The following is a 27,101-nucleotide window of genomic DNA, read 5'->3' as shown; positions in this document are numbered from 1 at the left end:
TTATGTCTTCTATCATTTATTTACCTTAGGAACTCTTTGAGAAATATTTACTAACTAACCATATTATAGATACGAAAACTGAGGGCTATATCTCTAGATATAGAGAGTGTAATTACAATTTTAATAATCTCTTATCAATAAACAGTGACAACCCAATTCAAAATAATTAAACGGTAACCACTAAAATTGTGTACCTTTTGCAAGTGTTCCCTCAGAAAACTACAGTGCACAGTACATTGCCCTTTTACAGATTTGGACAGCTGAGTTTTACACTTCATTGATTTTGTGTCTTTTGTTCTTGGAGATGCCTCCAGTTTTCCTGACTATATGTTCTCCGTAGTTTGACCATTAGTAAGGACACTCCTTGTCACTATGCAAGTACTTTGCTGCACTAGAGGACCATTCTTCCCACGATTCCAGGTAAATTTTATTGTAGTGATATTTGCAAACAAAAGCATCTTAAAAAAAAAGAAAACAGGTTTTTTTGGTTTTGTTTTTCCTTTGCCCATTGGACTGTCTTGGATTAGGAAATGACCTTCACAGCTGGCTCATACAGCCAATGCATTTAAACACAAAGAATCCTATTTCCAAGCACTAAAAGATCAGGACATCTGGCCTGATAGACAATGGAGAATTTCATGGTCTAATATTGTTTGAGAGTCAGAGAATCATAATCTAACTATACAGGTGTTGATAACAAAGGCAGAATCCCATTATTCTAAATGTCATTACGACAAAGATTGTATCCAGCAAGGCACTTCCATGTCCCATTTGATCGTCCATGGCAACAGTAATTTTTATTAGTTAGTATACTTCAGCATACTAACCTCCATTCTGACAAAATTTCAAAATTTATCTCATATCCATGATTTTGGAGCCTAGGCTACTAATAATGCTAGTTTCAAAATGTTCTTTTTGATGAAAAACTGCACAATGGTTTCTTAAATATTTATCAAACTAATCACCACATGTGGTTGTATCCTTACATTCTATTGTTTTTATGGCAATACACATTCTCTAGCATCCCTTACAGTTATACATAATAATCTTGTTTCATTATGTCATTTCAAACTTCTAAAAATACTTTAGAATATATAGTAACAAAGGAGAAAATGTGCTGATCAATCCACTCTGTTACTGGACCACAGAACATAGCCACATGGTATTAACAATCTTGAAGAAGAAAAGAGGAGGTGCAAGAGAAAGAGGAGGAAGAGGAGGGGGGAGGAGGAAGAGGAGAAAAAAAAAGAGGAGGGTGAAAGAGAGGGAGAGAAGAAAGAAAACAAAAAAAGAATAAAAGAAGCCATTTATATTAGGCACTCACAGCACAACTCTCACATTAACTCAATTTGCATATGCTTTGATGAATTTGATTGAAGTCAATTCATTTTATTTCAATGGAGATAACTATGGGTTGAGACACAGCTATAATTGTTTGATATTTGATCAGAGTATGCTTAACCATGATGATAAGATTTTGGTTTCAGGAGTTTTGAGCAATTAGAAGATGATGTTTGAACACAGCCAAATAAAGAATAATTAAACATTTTTAATGTTTCTAGAAAGTGTGCAGATTTCAAAACATGTACTAATTCCATATACTGGCAACACAAAAATAATTCCTTAATCTGACACTCAAGTCCTGTGTTATCTGCCTCCATTTAACTGAATTCTTACAGTTAGTTAATAGCTACATTGTCTTCCAGGTAAGGCAGTCTGGGCTCTGTCCCTGGAGGATGCTGTATTATCCAGCATGTGTTCATGCTTTTTACCTGTTTGGTGAGTTTCCATGTTGCCTTCTGTGCTTGCAAGATGTATGACTTTTACCAGCTGTCTTTCTTAACCTCTCTGGCTTACAATAATCTCATTTTTTTAACCCCCCAATAGGATATAAAGGCTGAAATATATTTGACTATTTTGTATAGCTCTCTGTTTTTGCTACTTGTATTCTGGGGTTTTTTCTTCACTAAGATTCTGAGTCTTTTAAAGATTAGAACTATGTAATATATATCTTCAAAAGTATTGAGCAATTTATGAGCTCCCAAAAATATACTAAATATTTAATGACTTGAATTAAAATATTAAATAGGTATATAGTTATAACCTTCACTTGAAGTTTGTAATAATATTATTTTTTAAAGTTTTGTGTGATTAATAAATCATTCATGATTGATATAAACATATATGTATATATATATTTATTGATTCATATGGAATGTGTACATATATCTATACAGGTATATTTTTAAAATGAAATTTCTCCCAATGTACATCGTACAAAAAGGGATTAAGTCTATAAAAGACAGTCCATTTTCTGTTTAAAACTGAAAGTTTAGTATTTTCAATACCAAGCCAACACAGTAAATCTCAAATTAAACTTTCTTGGACTCATATCTGAATTCAAGAATTGTGCACAAAAGACAACTAAAGTGTTAGAAACCAGAAAGCATTTTATGTGTTACCTCACCCCTTTGAAAGTATTTATCCCTGGGTTGTTTGAACATGTCTGGCTTTAGGGCTGCCTAATTAGCCACATGCTATAAATATGATAGAAAGCATGTAAAGGCTTATGAAACCCACCACAACAAGTTACCCATATTACTGCCAATGAGAAGATGCGGTATATAAAGGAGAAACTTTGACAGACTGAAAAATGAAAGGAACAGGTATAGCATTTTCATATCTTCTTGTAATTAAATACTGTCACTTTGGAATAGATAGAGGAATATAACAAATGCAACAAAGGGGAGAAATGGAAATTTTGAGGCCATAACATATGCTGGAGTGATAAAATATCATACGGAAACGTGTCCATTGCATAAAAACTGGAAAGTTGTGTTTGCCACAGAAAAACAGTACTTTTAGTAGCAGTGAATTTAGCATAGTAGTGCCATATAAGGTTAATATTTAATAATTAATTGCATATCTGTACAGTTGCAACCAAAAATGGGAAAGTAAAGATAGCAAAACAATTTCATTTACAGTAACATTAAAAACATAAAATTATAGTAATAAACTAAGATATGCAGAACATCTACACTGAACACTATAAAACTTTGTTGAAATAAATTAAGAAAGATCTTAACAATGGAGAGATATACCATATTCATGAATTGAGAGACTATTTTTATGATATCAGGCTTCTTTTCCAAACTGATCTATAGATTCCATTTATTATCAAGTAAAAACACAGCAGGATTATTGTAAGAAATCGACAATGCAATCCTAAAATTTATACGGAAATGCTAAGACATAGAATAGCTATGAAAATTTTGAAGAATTAAGAATAATGAAAAAATACATTATCAAATTTTTAGACTTAGTCTAAGTCAACACTAATTAAGACAATGCAATACTGCTGCATGGATAGACAAACCAATCAATGGAATAAAACTGACAGTCTAGAAAGAGACAAACACAGAGCTGTTTACTTGATGGTCTACAAAGGCAACAATGCAATTTGAAACTGTATGGAAGTGGGGGCCATTAATCTTATAGCAGATAACGTTGGTGCCACATTCAGATTCCTTCAGATATTTTTACCAGTTCTGTGTACCAATTTCTCTGCTTTGCCATGATTTGCAGCTAATGATTTGCACCCAAGACTCTCAAATAATTGCCCATGGATTATCTTACCTTTCTAAAACTCTAAGGAGAATCAAAAGTGCCTGGAAGATTTAATCCCCAACCCCAAACAGCCTGTAGCTGGTAAGTAACTAGTGGCAGGAGATATAAGCCTAGATCCTTTGCTTCAAAAATGGTCATCTCTGTAGTGCAATTCTACTCCAGAGAGTCTTTCAAAATCAGACTGAGTCTGGGACTTCATTTGAAATAGCACCCTTGCCTGGCTTCTTTCCCTTTTCAGTTCTGCTTCCCTTCTATACCTTATTGGTTTCTTTTTGGAACATTTAACACTTCCTTAATAAATCACTTGTACTGAAGCTCAGGATCCACCTTCGAAAGGACTCAACCTAAAATATTCCTAAACCATTCCACACATACATAATGTATTTGAGATGAACCATATATCTAAATGTGAACACTAAACTCATAGAACTTTTAGAAGAAAATATGAAAAAAACGCTTCTGTGGCCTTGAGTAAGAAAAAGATTTCTTAGGACAAAATAGATATTAACCATAAAATAAAACAATAAATTTGGCATCAACAAAAGTAAAATCCTCTTCTAAAACAAAACAAAACATTGTGATAAAAAGGTAAAAAGTAATATAAAATTGTGGAAAATATTCACAATGCTTATATCTGACAGACGACTTACATCCAGAATATACAAATAACTTATTTAAATCAATAATAAAAATAGTTAAATTCATTAAAAAATAGGCATGTGACTTCAACAATCATTTTACAAATAAGATATCTTAATGACCCATAAACTGATAAAAAGTTGCTCAACACTATTAGTTATTGGGGAAATACAAATTAAAATCACTAAAAGATATTACTGTATATCCAGCAGAATAGCTAAAATTAAACAAGAAAAAAACATGGAAAATATCAAATGTTGATGAGGTTGTATTAAAATTGAAAGTTTCCTACGTTGTTGTAAATAATGTAAAATGGCACTATAACTTTGAAAACTGCTTGAAAATTTCTAATAATTAATATACACCTATTTTATAACTTAGCTATTCTACTCCTAAATATGTGCTTAAGAGAAATGAGTGCAGATGTTCACAAAATACCTTTTACAGAATGTTTGCAGTAGCTTTATTCATAAAGGCCCTAAACTAGAAATGAACCAAATATCTGCTAACAAGAGAGTACATAAATAAATGATGCTATAATCCTACAGTGAAATACTATTTAACAACAAAAAAGAACAAACTACTGATCTGCTCAACAACATGCAGACATCTCAAAGGCATTATGTTGAGCAAATGAAACTAGACCCAAAAGAACTGTGTGGTTCCATTTATATGAAATTCAAGACATAACGTTGAGCTAATGAGATCATACACAAAAGGCTTGGGTATTATTTCAGTACATGAAGCCCAAGGCAGGCAAAACTAATAGATGTAATAGAAGTGCCTAAATTTGAGTAGAAAATTGTACATATGCACTGAAAAGTAGCATCAAAGATCCTGTAGTGTACTAGATTTGGCTTATATTTTTGTGTTTAATGGTTATTCAGAGATATAAGAAGTAAGAAAATTTATCAACCCCTTGAGATCTATGCATTTTAACATATAAAGTATATACATCAAAAGACTATTAACAATTTCCTAGAATTGAAACAGATAATACACATATAAAACCCTAAACCATACAGGGGATAACAGAAAAATGCAGCTTGGGTGAAGATGCATCCTGTAATCACTGAAAATGAGAAGTGATTTAGGAATAAAAGTTATGGTCTCAGAATGCACTAAAGCATTTGAACTTGAAGTTTTGTCATAATGAAGTATATAGAAATTCAAGGTATCATTCCAACTTGCTTGGAGTAGTATTCCATAGCTAAAATACAGAAATTAAAGGGTACCACATTCATAAAAGCAAAAATGTTCTAATAGAAAAAGATTAGCTTTTCCATGTGGATATTTACAAATAATATATGATTATGTAAAATACAGACACTGATTAAAATAATCATCTAGAGCTATAATTTTAGGTTATATTGACAAAATACAAAAAATTTGAGGGAGAAATAAAACAAGCTATATATTTTTTGATATGCAAGGTTCACTATTGAATTTTTTGTGTATACATTTGTAATGCAGAGAAATATGTATTTAAATTTTTTAATAAAAAATAAAACATAATCAGTAGTAATATTAAATTACTCAGGTGCACAGAAAAATACAAGGCATAGCCCGTGAAACTACTGAAAATAAAAGAAATACCAAAGATCCTTTCTTTTTATAGCATAATACAACAGATGCCAATTATACAAAATAGATAATACTCCTATGAAAAGCCAAAAATATTAATCTATACTTCTAATGGAAGTCTTCTTTATAAGAAAGAAGCATAGAAAAATAAACAAAAGAGTTAATAAAGATATTTTTAAAACACAAAGAAAAAGAAATGAAAACAGCATAACTGTTAGACAGAATAAAATCCCAGGCAAAACGTTTTTATGAAACAAAGATCAGCTGAACATTATATAAACAAACATTTGTGAACCTTATTGAGCTAAATAACATGGTATCAAACTATAAGAATAAAACACTATAATAAAAGCAAAAAGAATTTGACAGAAATATAATCGTAATGGCATCCTCTAATAGACTGCTGTCGTTCTATAACTTTTCGATTGGTTTACGACAAATAGGACACAAGAATATTGAAAAATATAATACATGGAACCAATTTTTTCAATATATATGTGTATTCTAAGAAAGGCAATCACTGATTTTGTTAAAACTTAAATATATTTTTGAAGCAAACAGAAATTAATAAGTAAAAAAGCACAAATAATATGAAAAACCTTTGAAATTTAAAAACTGAAATATACTGAACTTGATAAAATATTCAGGAAATAAGGACATTTATATCATTACGGGTTTTTTAGACGTAATGAAAATGAGAATATTACATATGAAATTTAAGGTCAGAGTCGAAACCTTACCATTCCACTCTGCCCAAATTCTACTAAAGGGAAAATAATATCTTTAAATGTTTCATTACTACAAAAGATAGTAGATATATTAATAAGCATTTTATTCTAGTTGGAAAAAATGTATACCTTAAATGCCTCCCCAAATAGATTAAATAAGTACAACAACTAAAAATGATAAATTAGAAAATAAAAAGACCAGATATGAGCATCAAATAAAATTTTGAAAATAGATTACTAAAGGGGTAAACTTAGCAAATCTAACCAAGAGAAATGAAGAGAAAAAATAATAAACAGAGTGAAATAAAAGTAGAAAGACTCTTCCACAAGGGAATTTTTAAAGTGTATCAGAAAAAATAAAAAACAAAATTTCTAACAATTAGCTCAAGAAATTATTGAAAATATGAATAGACTAATCAGCCTGGAGGAAACTAAGGAATAGTTTGATCAAAGTTCACCAACCAAAATGTTCTGTATCCAGAGAGTTTCACAGATAAACTCGTTATACCATCAAGTATCATGTACCTCCTTAGCTCAAAAAAAAAAAAAAAAAAAACTATTTCAAAGCAGAGGGAAAAGTGCAAAATGTATTTTACAGCAATTAGATGCCCTAATTCCAAATTTACAAAATTAACATATAAAAAGGAAATTATAAATCAATGTCAATTGTAGAAATATGATGCAGAAGCACTAAAAAACCTATGCTACTTTAAAAAATACTATACAGTAGGAGTGATTGAGTTGTTTTTCTTGGAAAATTAAAGATGTCTAATATAAAAGACTTTCAAAATATCAAAATAATTCATCCACTTATACACAAACACACACATACACAAATACTCATTGCAATACATGCAGGGTATTCAATCAAGAAAGTCTAAAATCCAAGCCTGATACAATCTTGTACATGTTTAGAAATAAACATATTATTATTATAGTCAGCTATACTAGCCAAGTCAGCCATGATGCCTGTCCTGCACAAATTTCCATCCAGATGATGTCACCCTGCCCATGGTTCTAGCTCAGAAAATGACCATCAGTCAGACCATCAGCCTGGTTCTTCATGAGGTGATCAGGCCTAAGTGTGTCCCACATTGCTGTGTCTTGTACTAAATGCTTGTATTAAAATGCTTGGACAAGTATTAGCCATGGTAAATAGTACAGCCAGTGATCTAGCTCTTCCCAGGACTTGCACAAAAGAATATTGTAAGTTCTGTTCTGGAGTAAAAGGAAGGGAGAAAGCATGGCTTACATATGAAAAGTGAAGCACAGGTACTGATAGCAAAAGAGAAAAATCAGGAGGGCCATGAAAGAAAAAAAAAAAAGAACTTAAAAGCCAATAATTTCACTCAAATTTTCTATAATTTTTAAACACAACTGGCAGCTTATGTGGTCTTCATCTTAGCTATGGTCTTGGTCTTAGTCTTTTGTTCCTTAAGACGAAAATCATAAATGATCTCCATCTAACAGTCATAATAATTGTGAAGCACTTGGCATTGCTGTGTGAATCAGGGATGCAAGGATGTCCAATAACCAGTATATAATTGCCATGGTGGTTGTTAGCTCTTCCCAACTAAATAAGTTCTGATAGGGAAAAGTATTCTACACGCTTGCATGTACACATTAGAAAAAAGGCTTATCTATTATTTGAGATAATATATTTATATGCCTTAAAATACTAAGAAACCAGAACCCAAATATGCAAGAGCAAATATAAAAGTCTAGTGAAGTGAACAGTAACATGAAAAACAAAAACTAAAAAGAAAACCCAACACTATACCGCCTCCATGCTGGCAATAATATTTTAAACAGTATAATTTAAAATAGCAATGCCTAAATATAAACTTAATGTAAAATATCTACTTGAAGAAAATCACAAAATCTCACAATTATATGTAAGGAAAGGATTGAATTTTAAAAATGTAGGCATAAATTGCCTAAGATTTTATAAAAATGGAAGTTGGACACTAAAGTTTTATTTATATGATTCTGGGTAGTTTCTGCATGCTTAAATGTTTCATGATTATAAAAGAGAAAATACATTACATTAATAGAATGACGTAAAATGTTTTCTAAATAGAATATGGATTAAATAAAAACTTACGTACTTTTTTATTATACAAATGACAAAAATGTCAGAGTTTAATGAAGAATAATAAGAAATGTAAATAGCCAAAAAAGTGAAAAGAAAACCAAATGGCAGGAAAGTATCTGCCAAACATCAAAAGCATACACTTATGTTATTTGATTTTAAAAGGACAACATGTGGCCAGGTGCGGCAGCTCACGCCTGTAATCCCAGCATTTGTGGAGGCCCAGACGGGCGGATCACCTGAGGTCAGAAGTTCAAGACCAGCCTGGCCAACATGGCGAAACCCCATCTCTACTAAAAATACAAAAATTGCCTGGGCGTGGTGGCATGCACCTGTAATCCCACCTACTCAGGAGGCTGAGGCAGGAAAATCACTTGAACCTGGGAGGCAGAGGTTGCAGTGAGCTGAGATCATGCCATTGCACTCCAGCCCGAGCAACAAGAGCAAAACTCCATCTCAAAAAATAAATAAATAAATAAATAAAGGACAACATGAGTCAACATACCAATATATGGATATTGTCAAAATGCCAGAGACACACATACACATTATTATGTGATAAAAAGTAATAAAAAGATGGTAATCACAGATATATGAGACTATATGAGTTTAAAAAATCTATGTGCACTGGATTTCAATGGATCTTTTTAAATCTAACAAAAATATGCCATAGTGGTGTGAAATATAAATGCTAAATTGGAAGCAGAAGCATTCAAAAGACTATAACCACAAGATAAAATGGAGAAATCGAAAAAAAAAAAAAACACTGAAACATATTCCAGCTCCAGAGGTATTTTAAAACATCAAATAGTCCAGCATGAGTGATGCAGAAGACGGGTGATTTCTGCATTTCCAACTGAGGTACCGGGTTCATCTCACTGGGGCTTGTTGGATAATGGGTGCAGGACAGTGGGTGCAGCCCACTGACCGTGAGCCGAAGCAGGGTAAGGCATCACCTCACCCGGGAAGCGCAAGGGGTCAGGGAATTCCCCTTCCTAGCCAAGGGAAGCTATGACAGACAGCACCTGGATAATCGGGTCACTCCCACCCTAATACTGCACTTTTCCAATGGTCTTAGCAAATGGGACACCAGGAGATTATATCCTGCGCCTGGACGGAGGGTCCCATGCCCATGGAGCCTCGCTCATTGCTAGCACAGCAGTCTGAGATCAAACTGCAAGGTGGCAGTGAGGCTGGGGGGTGGGGGGGGGGGGCGCCTGCCATTGCTGAGGTTTGAGTATGTAAACAAAGCACTGGGAAGCTCGAACTGGGTGGAGCCCACCACAGCTCAAAGAGGCCTGCCTGACTCTGTAGACTCCACCTCTGGGGGCAGGGCATAGCCCAACAAAAGGCAGCAGAAACCTCTGCAGACTTAAATGTCCCTCTCTGACAGCTTTGAAGAGAGTAGTGGTTCTCCCAGCATGGAGTTTGAGATCTGAGAATAGACAGACTTCCTCCTAAAGTGGGTCCCTGACTCTCGAGTAGCCTAACTGGGAGGCACCCCCCAGTAGGGGCAGATTGACACCTCACACGGGTACCCTCTGAGACAAAGCTTCCAGAGGAACAATCAGACAGCAACATTTGCTGTTCAGCAATATTTGCTGTTCTGCAGCCTCTGCTGCTGATACCCAGGCAAACAGGGTTTGGAGTGGACCTCCAGCAAACTCCAACAGACCTGCAGTTGAGGGTCCTGAATGTTAGAAGGAAAACTAACAGAAAGGGCATCCACACCAAAACCCCATCTGTACGTCACTATCATCAAAGACCAAAGGTAGATAAAACCACAAAGATGGGGAAAAAACAGAGCAGAAAAGCTGAAAATTCTAAAAATCAGAGCACCTCTTCCCCTACAAAGGAACGCCGGTCCTCGCCAGCAACGGAACAAAGCTAGGTGGAGAATAACTTTGACGAGTTGAGAGAAGAAGGCTTCAGACAATCAAACTTCTCCGAGCTAAAGGAAGAAGTTTGAACCCATCACAAAGAAGCTAAAAACCTTGAAAAGAAGACTAGACGAATGGCTAACTAGAATAACCAGTGTAGAGAAGTCCTTAAAGGACCTGATGGAGCTGAAAACCATGGCACGGGAACTACGTGACGAATGCACAAGCTTCAGTAGCCGATTTGATCAACTGGAAGAAAGCGTATCAGTGATGGAAGATCAAATGAATGAAATGAAGCGAGAAGAGAAGTTTAGAGAAAGAAGAGTAAAAAGAAATGAACAAAGCCTCCAAGAAATATGGGACTATGTGAAAAGACCAAATCTACATCTGATTGGTGTACCTGAAAGTGACGGGGAGAATGGAACCAACTTGGAAAACACTCTGCAGGATACTTTCCAGGAGAACTTCCCCAACCTAGCAAGGCAGGCCAACATTCAAATTCAGGAAATACAGAGAATGCCACAAAGATACTCCTGGAGAAGAGCAACTCCAAGACACATAATTGTCAGATTCACCAAAGTTGAAATGAAGCAAAAAATGTTAAGGGCAGCCAGAGAGAAAGGTCGGGTTACCCACAAAGGGAAGCCCATCAGACTAACAGCTGATCTCTCGGCAGAAACTCTACAAGCCAGAAGAGAGTGGGGACCAATATTCAACATTCTTAAAGAAAAGAATTTTCAACCCAGAATTTCATATCCAGCCAAACTAAGCTTCCTAAGTGAAGGAGAAATAAAATCCTTTACAGACAAGCAAATGCTGAGAGATTTTGTCACCACCAGACCTGCCCTACAAGAGCTCCTGAAGGAAGCACTAAACATGGAAAGGAACCAACGGTACCAGCCACTGCAAAAACATGCCAAATTGTAAAGATCATCGATGCTAGGAAGAAACTGCATCAACTAATGAGCAAAATAACCAGCTAACATCATAATGACAGGATCAAATTCACACGTAACAATATTAACCTTAAATGTAAATGGGCTAAATGCTCCAATTAAAAGACACAGACTGACAAATTGGATAGAGTCAAGACCCATCAGTGTGCTGTATTCAGGAGACCCATCTCATGTGCAGAGACACACATAGGCTAAAAAGAAAGGGATGGAGGAAGATCTACCAAGCAAATGGAAAACAAAAAAAGGCAGGGGTTGCAATCCTAGTCTCTGATAAAACAGACTTTAAACCAACAAAGATCAAAAGACACAAAGAAGGCCATTACATAATGGTCAAGGGATCAATTCAACAAGGAGAGCTAACTATCCTAAATATATATGTACCCAATACAGGAACACCCAGATTCATAAAGCAAGTCCTTAGAGACCTACAAAGAGACTTAGACTCCCACACAATAATAATGGGAGACTTTAACACCCCACTGTCAACGTTAGACAGATCGAGACAGAAAGTTAAATAGGATATCCAGGACTTCAACTCAGCTCTGCACCAAGTGGACCTAATAGACATCTACAGAACTCTACCTCAAATCAACAGAAGCTACATTCTTCTCAGAACCACACCGCACCTATTCCTAAATTGACCACATAGTTGGAAGTGAAGCACTCCTCAGCAAATATAAAAGAACAGAAATTATAACAAACTGTCTCTCAGACCACAGTGCAATCAAAGTAGAACTCAGGATTAAGAGACTCACTCAAAACCGCTCAACTACATGGAAACTGAACAACCTGCTCCTGAATGACTACCGGGTATATAACAAAATAGAGGCAGAAATAAAGATGTTCTTTGAAACCAACGAGAACAAAGAACAACATACCAGAATCTCTGGGACACATTTAAAGCAGTGTGTAGAGGGAAATTTATAGCACTAAATGCCCACAAGAGAAAGCAGGAAAGATCTAAAATTGACACCCTAACATCACAATTAAAAGAACTAGAGAAGCAAGAGCAAACACATTCAAAAGCAAGCAGAAGGCAAGAAATAACTAAGATCAGAGCAGAACTGAAGGACATAGAGACACAAAAAACCTTTCAAAAAATCAATAAATCGAGGAGCTGGTTTTTTTGAAAAGATCAACAAAATTGATAGACTGCTAGCAAGACTAATAAAGAAAAAAAGAGAGAAGAATCAAATAGATGCAATAAAAAATGATAAAAAGGATATCACCACCGATCCCACAGAAATACAAACTACCATCAGAGAATACTATAAACACCTACATGCAAATAAACTAGAAAATCTAGAAGAAATGGATAAATTCCTGGACACCTACACCCTCCCAAGACTAAACCAGGAAGAAGTTGAATCCCTCAAAAGACCAATAACAGGCTCTGAAATTGAGGCAATAATTAATAGCCTACCAAATTAAGAAAAAGTCCAGGACCAGATGGATTCACAGCCGAATTCTACCAGAGGTACAAGGAGGAGCTAGTACCATTCCTTCTGAAACTATTCCAATCAATAGAAAAAGAGAGAATCTTCCCTAACTCATTTTATGAGGCCAGCATCATCCTGATACCAAAGCCTGGCAGAGACACAACAACAACAAAAAAAAGAATTTTAGACCAATATCCCTGATGAACATCGATGCAAAAATCCTCAATAAAATACTGGCAAACCGAATCCAGCAGCACTTCAAAAAGCTTATCCACCATGACCAAGTGGGCTTCATCCCTGGGATGCAAGGCTGGTTCAACATACACAAATCAATAAACATAATCCAGCATATAAACAGAACCAAAAACAAAAACGACATGATTATCTCAATAGATGCAGAAAAGGCCCTCGACAAAATTCAACAGCCCTTCATGCTAAAAACTCTCAATAAATTAGGTATTGATGGGATGTATCTCAAAATAATAAGAGCTATTTATGACAAACCCACAGCCAATATCATACTGAATGGGCAAAAACTGGAAGCATTCCCTTTGAAAACTGGCACAAAACAGGGATGCCCTCTCTCACCACTCCTATTCAACACAGTGTTGGAAGTTCTGGCCAGGGCAATTAGGCAGGAGAAAGAAATAAAGGGTATTCAATTAGGAAAAGAGGAAGTCAAATTGTCCCTTTTTGCAGATGACGTGATTGTATATTTAGAAAACCCCATTATCTCAGCCCAAAATCTCCTTAAGCTGATAAGCAACTTCAGCAAAGTCTCAGGATACAAAATCAATGTGCCAAAATCACAAGCATTCCTATACACCAATAACAGACAAACAGAGAGCCAAATCATGAGTGAATTCCCATTCACAGTTGCTTCAAAGAGAATAAAATACCTAGGATTCCAGCTTACAAGGGATGTGAAGGACCCTTTCAAGGAGAACTACAAACCACTGCTCAACAAAATAAATTAGGACACAAACAAATGGAAGAATATTCCATGCTCATGGATAGGAAGAATCAATATCATGAAAATGGTCATACTGCCCAAGGTAATTTATAGATTCAATGCCATCCCAATCAAGCTACCAATGACTCTCTTCACAGAGTTGGAAAAAACTACTTTAAAGTTCACATGGAACCAAAAAAGAGCCCGCATTGCCAAGACAATCTAAGCCAAAAGAACAACGCTGGAGGCATCACGCTACCTGACTTCAAACTACACTACAAGGCTACAGTAAACAAAACAGCATGGTACTGCTACCAAAACAGAGATATAGATCAATGGAACAGAACAGAGCCCTCAGAAATAATACCACACATCTACAACCATCTGATCTTTGACAAACCTGACCAAAACAAATAATGGGGAAAGGATTCCCTATTTAATAAATGGTGCTGGGAAAACTGGCTACCCATATGTAGAAAGCTGAAACTGGATCCCTTCCTTACATCTTATACAAAAATTAATTCAAGATGGATTAAAGACTTAAATGTTAGACCTAAAACCATAAAAACCCTAGAGGAAAACCTAGGCAATACCTTTCAGGACATAGGCATGGGCAAGGACTTCATGTCTAAAATACCAAAAGCAATGGCAACAAAAGCCAAAATTGACAAATGGGATCTAATTAAACTAAAGAGCTTCTGCACAGCAAAAGAAACTACCATGAGAGTGAACAGGCAACCTACAGAATGGGAGAAAATTTCTGCAATCTACTCACCTGACAAAGGGCTAATATCCGGAATCTACAATGAACTCAAACAAATTTACAAGAAAAAAACAAATAACCCCATCAAAAAGTGGGCAAAGGATATGAACAGACACTTCTCAAAAGAAGACATTTATGCAGCCAGCAGACACATGAAAAAATGCTTATCATCACTGGCCATCAGAGAAATGCAAATCAAAACCAGAATGAGTTATCATCTCACACCAGTTAGAATGGCGATCATTAAAAAGTCAGGAAACAACAGGTGCTGGAGAGGATGTGGAGAAATAGGAACACTTTTACACTGTTGATGGGAGTGTAAACTAACCAACCATTGTGGAAGACAGTGTGGCAATTCCTCAAGGATCTAGAACTAGAAATACCATTTGACCCGGCCATCCCATTACTGGGTATACACCCAAAGGATTATAAATCATGCTGCTATAAAGACACATGCACACGTATGTTCATTGCAGCAGTATTCACAAGAGCAAAGACTTGGAACCAACCCAAATGTCCATCAATGATAGACTGGATTAAGAAAATGTGGCACATATACACCATGGAATACTATGCAGCCATAAAAAAAGGATGAGTTCATGTCCTTTGTAGGGATGTGGATGAAGCTGGAAACCATCATTCTCAGCAAACTATCACAAGGACAAAAAACCAAACACCACATGTTCTCACTCATAGGTGAGAATTGAACAATGAGAACACTTGGACACAGGAAGGGGAACATCACATACCAGGGCCTGTCTTGGGGTAGGGGGAGGGAGGAGAGATAGCATTAGGAGATATACCTAATGTAAATGATGAGTTAATGGGTGCAGCACACCAACATGGCACATGTATACATATGTAACACACCTCCACGTTGTGCACATGTACCCTAGAACTTAAAGTATAATAATAAAAAAAGTCAAATAACTATTTCCTACATTTAGCAAAACTAGTTTAAAGAATATAAAATGTTGAACCTTAACAAATTATTTTAAAATTAGCATACCAATAATGCCAAATATGTTGATGGGAAGATTAAGAGAGACAGAAATGAGAGAGAGAAATATCTTGAACCAGAACATCCTGAACCAGCTAAGAAAATGATAAACTGAATAGAATTTAATTAATTAATTTATTTTTATTTATTTATATTTTATTTTTTGAGAAGCAGTCTCCCTCTGTCACCCAGGCTGCAATGCAGTGGTGCCATCTTGGCTCACAGCAACCTTCTGCAACCTCTGCCTCCCAGGCTCAAGCAAACCTCACTCCTCAGCCTCCCGAGTAGCTGGGATTACAGGTGCCCACCAACACATCTGGATAATTTTTGTATTTTTAAAAGAGATGGAGTTTTTACTATGTTGGCCAGGCTTGTATCAACTCCTGACTTCAAGTGATCCACCCGCCTGGGCCTCCCAAAATGCTGGGATTACAGGTATGAGCCACCATGCCCAGCAGATTTTATATATTATTATTATTATTTATTTTTATAATTATTATTTTTTGAAACAGAGTCTCTCTCTGTTGCCCAGGCTGGAGTGTGGAGTGCAGTGATGCGATGTTAGCTCACTGCAGCCTCCACATCCTGCATTCAAGCAATTTCTCCTGCTTCAGCCTCCCGTGTGTCCTGCCTCAGCCTCTAGAGAACCTGGGATTACAGGCATGCACTGCCACGCTGGGCTGATTTTTGTACTTTTAGTAGAGATGGGGTTTTGCCATGTTGGGAAGGCTGGTATCAAGCTCCCAACCTCAGGTGATCTGCCAGCCTCGGCCTCCCAAAGTGCTGGGATTATAGGCGTGAGCCACTGCGCCCAGCCTATAATTTAAATTAAAGTTTAATTTAAGAATTAATGTGTATTTCAAAACTAGAAGCTCTGCTTTATCATATTTATAAAAGACAAATTCTAAAAATAATATCAGCAATAATAAAAAGCATTTAGTAGAACTGAGTAATCATTTTTGAACACATACATACTTTGATATATTATATATATAAATATATTTAAAAAGAAATTCACAGAAAATATTAAAGATAATATACAATGAGTGTTTGTTTAACAATAGCTGAAACATATTATATCACCTGATTAAAGCCAGGTGATATAGTTTGGATATTTATCCCCGCCCAAATCTCATGTTGAATTGCAATTCCCAGTGTTGAAGGTGGGGCCTAGTGGGAGATATTTGGATCATGAGGGTGGATTCCTTATGAATGGCTTGGGCCACCCCCTTGGTGATAAGGGACCGCTTGCTCTGAGTTCACGTGAGATCTGGACATTTAAAAGTGTATGGCACCTCCCCCAATATTCCCCTTCTCTCTTGCTCCTGCTCTAGCTATGTGACGTGCCTGCTCTCACTTCACCAAAGTAAAAGCTTCCTGAGGCCTTCCCAGAAATCATGCTTCCTGTACAGCTTGCAGGAGTGTAAGCCAATTAAACCTCTTTCTTATAAATTACCCAATCTCAGGTATTTCTTTATAGCAACATGAGAACAGTCTAATATACCAGGAAAAGATAAAAATGATTTTTGATTTTTAGCACTATTTAGAAAGTTGTTCCTAATAAAGTATGTATGTCTAGGAAAGATAAGGTGAATATCAAGAAAGGATAGGTAAAAGTCATTATTGCATATTATATGGGTGTATGTCAGGAAAACCTAAGACTATGAACTAATTTTTTAAAAACTAGTAGTAGAATTAATAATAAAATTAAGAAAACACAGTTGGACGCAAGATATTCCTGTAATACCAATATAACACCCATTTGTTTCTTTAGACATTAGCACTAACCAATTAGATACACAGATGGAAGAAAACACTCCATTAATAATAGTGATGAAAAAAATCTCAATTCACATGATATCAAATGTAACTGGGTACAGAAAAAATAGAAATAAAACTCGTGAACATTTTTTAAAAATACCTAGAAAATGGAATCCAGAAACTAGTTGGTATAGGAATATTCATTTGAAATCTAATAGAACTTGTGTCAACATATACAAAACAAAGTAAAACATGTTTATGTATTTTCAAACAATTAAAATATTAGAAACATATCTTTATACAGTAAACCTGGGATTTTTTTAAGCAAGAAAGAAACTTAGTATCATAAAAACTAAATACTTTTATATGACCAGATACCACAAATTGTGTTAAAATTTAATTGATAGGAAATTTTCGTTAAATATGGAAGACTATACAAAACTCTTTCCAGGAATACCACTAAAATGATATTAAAAGGATTAAAATGAGAGTGAAGACATTTGTTTATAAAAGTGTACAAACAACAACAATAATAATATAAGGACCTAATAGTAATAAAATTTAAGAAGCTAGAAAACTTATCTGATAACTGACAGCCGATTTGAAAGTACTGAATTCCAAATCAGCAATGGATAAACTGGAATTTGATTTGGACTCTATAACCTCAAAAGACTAGGAATTTGAGCATCAAGTAAATCTGAAAAAGGGATTAAAAGTAGTGTTCAAGACTAGAGAACTAATCGAAAGTGCATCTATCAATAATTAACCTGTCTATATTAGGGTTCTCCAGAGATACAGAATCAATAGTGTGTGTGTGTGTGTGTGTGTGTGTGTGTGTGTTTGGTATGTGTGTGTGCGTGTGTGCGTGCGTGTATTCACGTGCATATTAATTTATTTAGGAATTGGCTCACATGATTATGGAGCTTGACAAGTCCCAAGATCTGCAGTCTGCAAGCTGGAGACCCAAGAGAGTCAATGGTGTGGTTCCAGTCCAAAGGGCCTGCTGGCTTTATACCCAAGAAGGACCAATGTTTTGGTTTGAGTATAACGGCAGGAAAAAACTAATGTCTCAGTGCAAGGCAAACAGGCAGAAGGAGTTTCCTCTTACTCATAGGAATGTCAGCCTTTTTGTTCTACTCGGGCCTTTAACTGTTTTGATGGAACTTCATTATTTGGGAAAAGTAAAGCAGAAAATCTCTACACTGGGCACAATTAAGCATGGTGCTACCATTTTGAAAATAAAGTGATTAAGGGAAACACTGCTCATGTACTGGTACTGAGACCCTCTAGAATATGTTTTCTATTTTGTCCTCAGAATATTGTCAGCCAGGATCATATGATCCAGATAATATTCTCTGAAAACTGCAACCATTCCAAGGTTTGAAATAATTTGAGCTATTACTTCTTCAAATATTTTTCTGTCCACTTCCAGGGCTCTAGTTATGCAAACGTTAAATGACTTGCTGTTGTTCTACAGATCACTTAGTCTCTATTCGTTTTCCATTCCTTTTTTCTTTCTGTGCTTAGTAGCTATGTTTTCAAGTGAAAACACCTATATAGCCAGAACAGAGCTCATGAAATAAAAATGTTACCTTGTAAAACAGAAACAAACAAACAAAATATTACCAAAACCACCTAGGTCCCTATCATGTCCCCTCTCTAGCCAATAACCACTCCTAGACATTGTGATTGTAACACTGCTGAATGCTTGTTGGGGGTGCTGGTGTCTTCCATCCCAATGTGTTGGAGTATGTTTTAGCAGGCAGTAGTGTTACCTGTGGATCAGCTTGGTCTTTCTGTGGTTTGTCTTTAAATTTCATTAGGGAAATTCCGGAGTAGACTTTAAGGTCAATTTAGCCCTCCTGCTAAGGCAAAACCCTTGTTAGGTCATTAATAAATGGTCTCAGAGCTTGAAAAGGTATCACTGTTCACACTACATGAAAATTGAAATGTCTCCTAGACCTGTGTGAGCTTTAGAATATGTACATCTTGCAGATTCTCAGAAGTCATTCTTTGCCTGAACTTGGGGACTTTCACTCCATGAATGTCCAAATTAGTAGTTAGCTAAGAACTCCAGGAGGCCCCATATATATATCTAGATTATTTGGTTTGCCTAACTCTTTTCTTTTCAGTATTTTGTGTCTCAAATTTCAACTTCCTGTACCTCTCCAACTCTGGTTACTGGATTCTCACCATGGTCTCCTTGGAGTCTCATTCCTTTCATCACAATTCAGAAAGTGCCTCTAGCTAGAAAGCCATGGTGATTGTAAGGCTCATTTCATTTGTTTTTCTTCCTCAATCACCATAGTCCCATGCTACTCATCCAATGTATCAAAACTGTTGGTTTATATATTTTGCCCTTTATGACATTGTTTGCTATGGAGCATAAATCCAGTCCAAAGAAATCCAATGATATTCCATCACTTTTAGACGTGAAAATTCTCTTCTCTCTCCAATTCTCTTTGAATCACCTTACAATCGTGCTACTTTAATGACTAATCAGTTAATTAACTTTTGATACCTTGTATGAGAGTCACGTTTTTAATTTTTTGAAAATTATACTTTTACAAGGTATAGAATTATACTTTTACAAGGTATAGAAAAGTGTTGTTAGGTGTAGTTGTTGTCATTAATCATTCTCTCTTAGGAAGATATATAGAAGTATTTATGGCTGAAATAATATAAAATGTGGGATGTGCCTTAGTCTGCTAGTAAGAAAGGGAAAGAGAAGTGGGGAAATAAGAGATAAATGAAATAAGGTTTGTCACATGTAGATAATTGTTGAAGCAGGATGATCAATGTATAGGGCCCATAATACTGTTTTATATGACTGAGAATTTCATGAAATAGAGATAGAGATAGAAATGGAGATAGAATGGAAGGTGTTGGGGCAAAGGGAGAGACAGAGGGAAATTGAGGGCAATGGAAGCCTTATTTTGTACTCCAAATTGATGATATTGAGAATCAAAGAAATTAGACTGTATAAGAAAGAATGATAACAAGCATATTAAATATCAAAAACTTGAGGAGCCTAAAGACTTCTTCTATTAGATTGTCATTCACTGCTCCAATGCATGAAATGAGGCACCCTTCTTGCAGTGCCTTATATGGTTCTGGAAATAAAAGTGGCTCTAAGTGATATTACATCTCACTGGCACACAGGGGTAAAATACTCTGCAAGCCCCTGAGTAATGAATTACTGTCATCTGACAAGGGCCAATATCAATTTAGCACATGCAACCAGAATTTACAGTCCAGATTATAGAAAATTATCATCATTCTCATCCTCTGGCTTTCAGCTTGAATCAAAGAAAAGAACTAGGTAGTATGAGGGTCATGATCATTAGGCACCTCCTCCAGAGACAAATACAGGTTGCCATCTGCGTGATAAAGACTGTTACGTGAAGTTGAGGAAGTGCTTAGAGCTAAGCTCTAGTACTAAACATTGGGATAAATTGCTTCCCTGAAACATAATTTACACAGGTGATGCTAAGGTGCTGAAAATACTGAGTCATCAGGAATAAAATGTCATTGCTCACAGCCTTTCCCCAAAATAACACTGGAGCACCATTAAAAAAAGGGGGGGGGTGTTTTTCTTAACCTCAAATGCTTAATTATAGATCACTTATCAGAAAACCGGCATGCATTTCTCTTTCTCTTCTAAAGCAGGGCATTTGCCTGAAGAAATAATGGCAACTTCTGCATTGGCTTTCACTAGTATCTCCTGCACACATAAAGAGTTACAGAAAAGAATAAAGCACAGAAATAAGGTGAATTTTAAAAACACAATATTCAGACTGTGACAGAATCCAGATTCCATTGCATTTAAGCCCTATATAGTTTCTTTGCAAAGTCTTCCTTTGTGATCGTTTTTCACAGATTGTTCTGGTGGTAATTCAAAGATTTGGGTAACTTTTTGATCATGAAGTTTCCTTGGGACCACTGTTCAATGAGCCTCTAATTCCCACTATGTGAAGGGATGCTTGGCTACAGTTCTGGCCAACCCCTGATACATTCAGCTAGAGGTGAATCAAAGTTCAAATAGGTTTGCTAAATCTAAGTCATCTTTCTAGAGTGGGTTTGCAAAGTCTTGCTTCTGCAAAATATACAACAGTTTGGAAATTCACTTCCAATACACTTGTCCTATCAATATCAATGTTTAGGAAATTCCTTTGCCAAGACTCCAAGGAGAGATATAAATAGAAAATCTGTGTTACTCAATGGAAAATTTCTGTAAGGATTGGTAGCATAAATGAAGGCAACCCAATATTGTTTCAGATACATAAGTGGCTAATCAACTTCAAATGTTCTAAGATATCTGCATCCAGAAATTTACAAACTTCTCTTGAAAAATAGATGATTCTATGAATAATCCTCAGCATAATTCTGAAGTATGTAGGATCAGGACAAAAACTGGAAAAAATTAGTTAGGTAAAAGAGAACATTGGGTGGTAAATAATGAACTACGAAATGTCTATATATTTGTATGTGTATGCATGTACTTATATACATGTATAAACATGTATACACACACATACCTTTAAAGAGTAAACACTATTAGGAAGGTTATTGTATGCACAATTACACAATTTTCCTTTCATAGTAAAGCATTCTAGAAAAGTAAGCATGTTAAAGTAAAAAAATATATATGTGTGTGTGTTATGGGAATAAGAAAAAACATGAACATAAAACAAAGGAAACAAATAGCTTTTCATTTTCTTCAAATTCCTCCTCGAATTGTATTTGTTTTTGCTTGATCCATTTATGGTTTTCCCAATATAGTTTTAAAAAAATGGTCCCAATACAATTTTTAATGCCTTTGTCTTATTTGTTCTTCTGTATAGTTTGCAATTGGCAGTTACTGTCAGGTCAGTAACCCATTCATTCAAAGTTATCTTTGTGATGCATTATTTTTAAGGACTACTATTAAATTAGATATAAGTCATGTTTCAGTAATGGAGGTGACATTTTATTTCTGAAAGATCAAGTAATAACTTATTCTGTGCAGGGGAAGGGATCTTTCCTGTATAGCTTAAAAAACGTACTGCTCCCTGTCTGGGATTTCCCAACCACATGGCAAACAAGGTAAGTGGGAGGGGGCTTTGTGGTGGTTCTTCTTCATCACGATTCTGTGTTAGGTAATACCTTATGAAATTTATTTTATACATATTATATCTAATTTTTTAAACAATCTGAAAAAAAATAGCTATTATTGTCCTCACTTCCCAGTAAGAAACCTGTAACTCAGACGTTTAAATAACTTGCTGCAACCACACTTAAACACACGTTCAGCTTATTTGTTTGTCTCTAAAGAAGTACCTTTGGAGGAGAAAATACCCAACAAATAATGAATTTGTCCCAATATCATATGTCACACTGCAGACTATCAAAGGAGAGTTTGGTAAAATAATGGCAAATATTAAAGATCCTTAAATCAGCTCATGTTCTACAGAACACTTATAAAATAATTGTTTCCTCTTTCTAATAAAATGCACATTGAAGTGCTAATTAAATTATAGGCACAATGATTTAGTTTGCTGTGTTTGCTACAATCATTCTCATTCTCATTGTCCAATACTGATTGGGATTGTCCTATGATGACGGGACATTATGCTAACATCTTGCAACTTAACTAAAGTTATGCAATATATCTAGATTTAGGGAAAATAATCAGGTATGAGCCCTAATTACCATTTTTTCACTTTGAAGTTTACATTTGCATGGGACAGTACAGCACAGCATCTGAGAAAGAACAAGGCCATTGTGGTCAGACAGACCTGAGTGGCCATGGACAAGTGTTATATCATCATAGTGCAATGTTGTTATAAAACTTAAGAGTTACATGTAGCTTTCAGTATAATGTTGGTTATATAAGATATGCTCAATAAAATTCTGTATTGTCATTGTCATAGCTTCTATCATTATGTAACTTAGAAGGTACATAAGCAGGTAAAGGAACAACCTTCTCATTCCATGCTGACAAGTGAGTAACTATGTTGTCTTTTTGACACATGAAAGGAGGTTAAAATATTTTCTCTACCTCCAATTTCTAAACACTCCAAAAATTAAATAATTATGTTTTGAAAAAGAAGCCTTGAAAAAACAAAAACCCGAAAGAAGCAAACACAGAATGCTAAACCTTCACAACTTTGTGTAAAACGTTCTTACAATAAAAATTTTAGCCCAGTGGCCAGATACCTTAAGAGGGCAATGTTTTCATTGCAAACTGATTAGAGCTTAATAGAGTCTTCTGTGAGTAAATTAGAAAAACAAAAGTGAGGAAGATCATGACCTTACATTTAATTAAACTTCTTCAGGCTGCTAATTCTTTTATAGGTTGATTAATAAAGAGTGGTACTAGCACACTTTCTAAAATATAAACATAGTACTCACTCATGGACTAATCATACAGATAGCTAAAACAGCTTCCCTTCTTCTTAAAATAAATATTGCATTTTAAACAAAGAAAAGTATTGATTCGAAATCTACCTTAATTTTTCCAAGATAACTGGGCCAAGAATATAAGAGCAAAATCTCTGGCTTCATCAACAGAATAATGTTCATTCTAAGCTCATCACTTATTAAGTACAAAACTTTGTGCAAACCACTTAACCTTTCTACACATCAGTTTCTAAGCTGAACAATGAACTAGTAATACTACCAACCTAACAGGATTAGTGCAAGTACTAAAGGGAATAGTTCCTACATGTGCCTTGCACAAAATAAGTGGTCGATAAATTTTAACTTTCATTATATTCAGGTTACACACAAAATAAATGACTTAGTAGTACAAATATCCCACTTCTACAAGTTATTCTTATTAGTTTCTCTTCATGTCAATATTATATTGCTCTAAAAACAACTCAACAAATAAAAATAACAACAGAGTGAAATCTCCTTCAGGAACAGAATTATACAAATATCAAAGATAAGGGCTCAATATTTTATAAGGAATCAATAATTTGAAGCTCTAAACATATGATATTAACTGATTTTAAAGATATTTTCCATTTCCATACAGAGATTTCCACAGTCTTTCCACAAATTGTCAGTATGACAATTGAGTTCAAAGTATCCTAATTTTCCTTTCTAATGTTTGAACTCATATAATTCGTTCCTAATCCCCACTTTCATTTTTTTCAGTGTTTACTTTGAAGTATGAGTATAAAATGTCAGAATTTATCTTCTGGGAATAGTAAGTTGAAATATGCTCCTTGAATAATATTTATTTTGCCATACTCCTGTTGTGCTTCCAATTTTTTAAAACTTTAAAAGAAAAAAATAAAGGTATATGCTTTAGTTTTTTTTTTTTTTAAGGTATTTTTGTTAGCTTTGGAAGAAGTAGAAACATGGCAAAAGAATGCCTCATCTTCAGGAAAACAGCAAAAGGCAAAAACAGATCACTAACAGAAGCTAAATTGCACAGTGGAGTTGAGCTCCTAAGATATAATTGATTCTGCCAGGATAAAAATGGAAGAGGACCAAGATATTATAACGAGAATCATTTGTTACTAAAGAGGACCCCTTTCACAATAGGTGCGCAGTTGGATCCTAGTGTGATCATTATAGGCTCATTTTCCTTGTTCATGTTCCTGTGATAAAGGCCCTGGAAGATGCACTGGCATTTTAAATTGCTCAGTCTTGCTTGCAGACTTTTTTTTTTTCTTTTTTTCTTTCTTTGGATTTCTCAAAAAGAAAAAAATTATTTTCCCATGTTACTAGAAGAATGCTTTGGAGACCAGCACTATGAATGCACAGAGAACAACAGTGAAGGCAACAATAGATTATCAGAGCATTGACAAAGAAAGAGAAATTACCTGTGGGCATTTGCTCCAAAGTCCCCATTCAGACATGACACACTCATTGGGACACATGAGAGAACAGGACTGGGTTTCCGGGGGAATTTCATCCTGGTTGCACAGGTTGCTATCCACTGCTCCACCTTCACTATCCGCAGTATTCACACACCTGTAAAGCAAGGTCACAAAATGGCTTGATTATTTAAATCAGTGGAGAGTATATTTAAAATAGTTATGACGTATCATAGTAACTGATGATAGTTAAATATAACATAAGACCAGCACAGAAACCAAGGGGAACAAAACTTTCCTCCTTTAGTCAGTCAGGTTTTGTGAGCATTAACTCAGTACAGAACCCTTTATTCATGAGGGCAAGGGAGAACAATGGAAAGACTAGAGGCAATGATTGACCTTGGACTAAAGGCAATGGTTGACCTTGAAGAACTTTATATTTCAAGAGACCTACAATACATTTACTCAGGTCCAGCACTGAGTGAATATTCTTTTTATTGTAATGAATCTTGAAGGCTCTCCTTCTCTGAATAAATCCATCACTTTGTGATAGCTAGAACCTTCCTACTTCCTGTGGCTTTCTTAAACCTTTCCCAAACTTCTATCTGATACCATGTAAAATTTCCTAAACTTTATCCCATCCATTTTTAAAGTTATGGCAAAGTAATATGAAAAATAACTGAATAGGTATTATTTCAGGTAACTTCTGCATTTCAGTAAAGAATTTTTCAAATCAAAAAACAAAGGGCAATGAGCAAGTATTTTCGTGCAGCAATTAATCACACAGCACAGATGTATGCATCATGGGTGCTTGGCCTACTCTGTGTCAGGTTTTGAGATAAGTACTGGCAATAATGAGATAATCACACTATTGTTAAAGATGATGAAGATTCAATCAAATTAAAACCAAAGTGTTATACCACTATATGCTTGCCAAAATGGATTAAATTGTAAAAACATGGAAAATATCAAAAGCTGGCAAGAATGCAGAGCGATTGTAATTAATTCTTCTCATTCTGCTGGTGGGAGCATAATCTGTTTTGAAAACTGGTTGGCAATGTCTACTAAAGCTAAACCTATACATACTATGTAACCCAACAATCCACTTATATTTCCATAGAAATGTATATAAATGTGTACCAAACCAAAAACCAAAGCTGACTGAAAATGTTCATAGCAGCACTATTCATAATGAACCAAACTAGAAACAGTCCAAATGTTCAGCAAGAGTATAACCTATAAATATATTATAGTAAATGCCATAAAGTGATGAGAATGAATGAAAGAATATGAGTGACAGTCAAAAATACAATGTTGAACCAAAGAAGCTAGATATAAAAGAGTACATATGATCCCATTCCAAAGAAGTTAATGAATAGGTAATACTAATCTAGGGTGTCAGAAGTCAGAATAGTGGCTACCTTTGAGGAAATGGTTAGTGACTGATAGGGACTCAGGTAGTCTTGATAACATTTTGTTTCTTGACCTACACAGTTGTGTTCACATTGTTAAAATTCATCCAGCTGTACCCCTATGATGGGGGCATTTATCTCTATTTATATCACATCCCAAATAGAAATTAATTTTATAATTATTTTTCAAAATGATTTAATAAAGACTTTCTATGTGCAAATATCTTTTGCTAGCTGTTGGGATACAAAGTCGTTATTTGTTAGTGATTCATTTAGTCAATATTTTTGATAGCTTGCTACATACTAAGTCCTCGCCTTAGTATGTGTTGGGGTACAGAACTGAAATAGAGACAAATATGATCCCTAGTGCTATAAGTATTTTGTTGTAGTGATAATGATAAAGATAAAGATGAAAATGGCAATGATGATGAAATAAATCATGCCATTTGCTGATCTA

The 27,101-nt window shown here is 35.1% G+C and overlaps 1 protein-coding gene across 1 annotated transcript in view; it reads right to left on the bottom strand.

Annotated features, from left to right (window-relative positions):
- The window catches only part of THSD7B (thrombospondin type 1 domain containing 7B), a 908,978-nt gene that overhangs the window by 83,111 nt on the left and 798,766 nt on the right, over positions 1–27,101 (bottom strand). Inside the window, exon 17 of the mRNA XM_024243556.3 lies at positions 25,239–25,389. Coding sequence (XP_024099324.3) covers positions 25,239–25,389 — 151 coding nt within the window. The remainder of the gene's footprint in view (positions 1–25,238; positions 25,390–27,101) is intronic.

Source organism: Pongo abelii, chromosome 11 (genome assembly GCF_028885655.2).
Source record: "Pongo abelii isolate AG06213 chromosome 11, NHGRI_mPonAbe1-v2.0_pri, whole genome shotgun sequence".
NCBI lineage: Eukaryota > Metazoa > Chordata > Mammalia > Primates > Hominidae > Pongo > Pongo abelii.
This window is presented reverse-complemented; position numbering and strand designations above follow the sequence as displayed.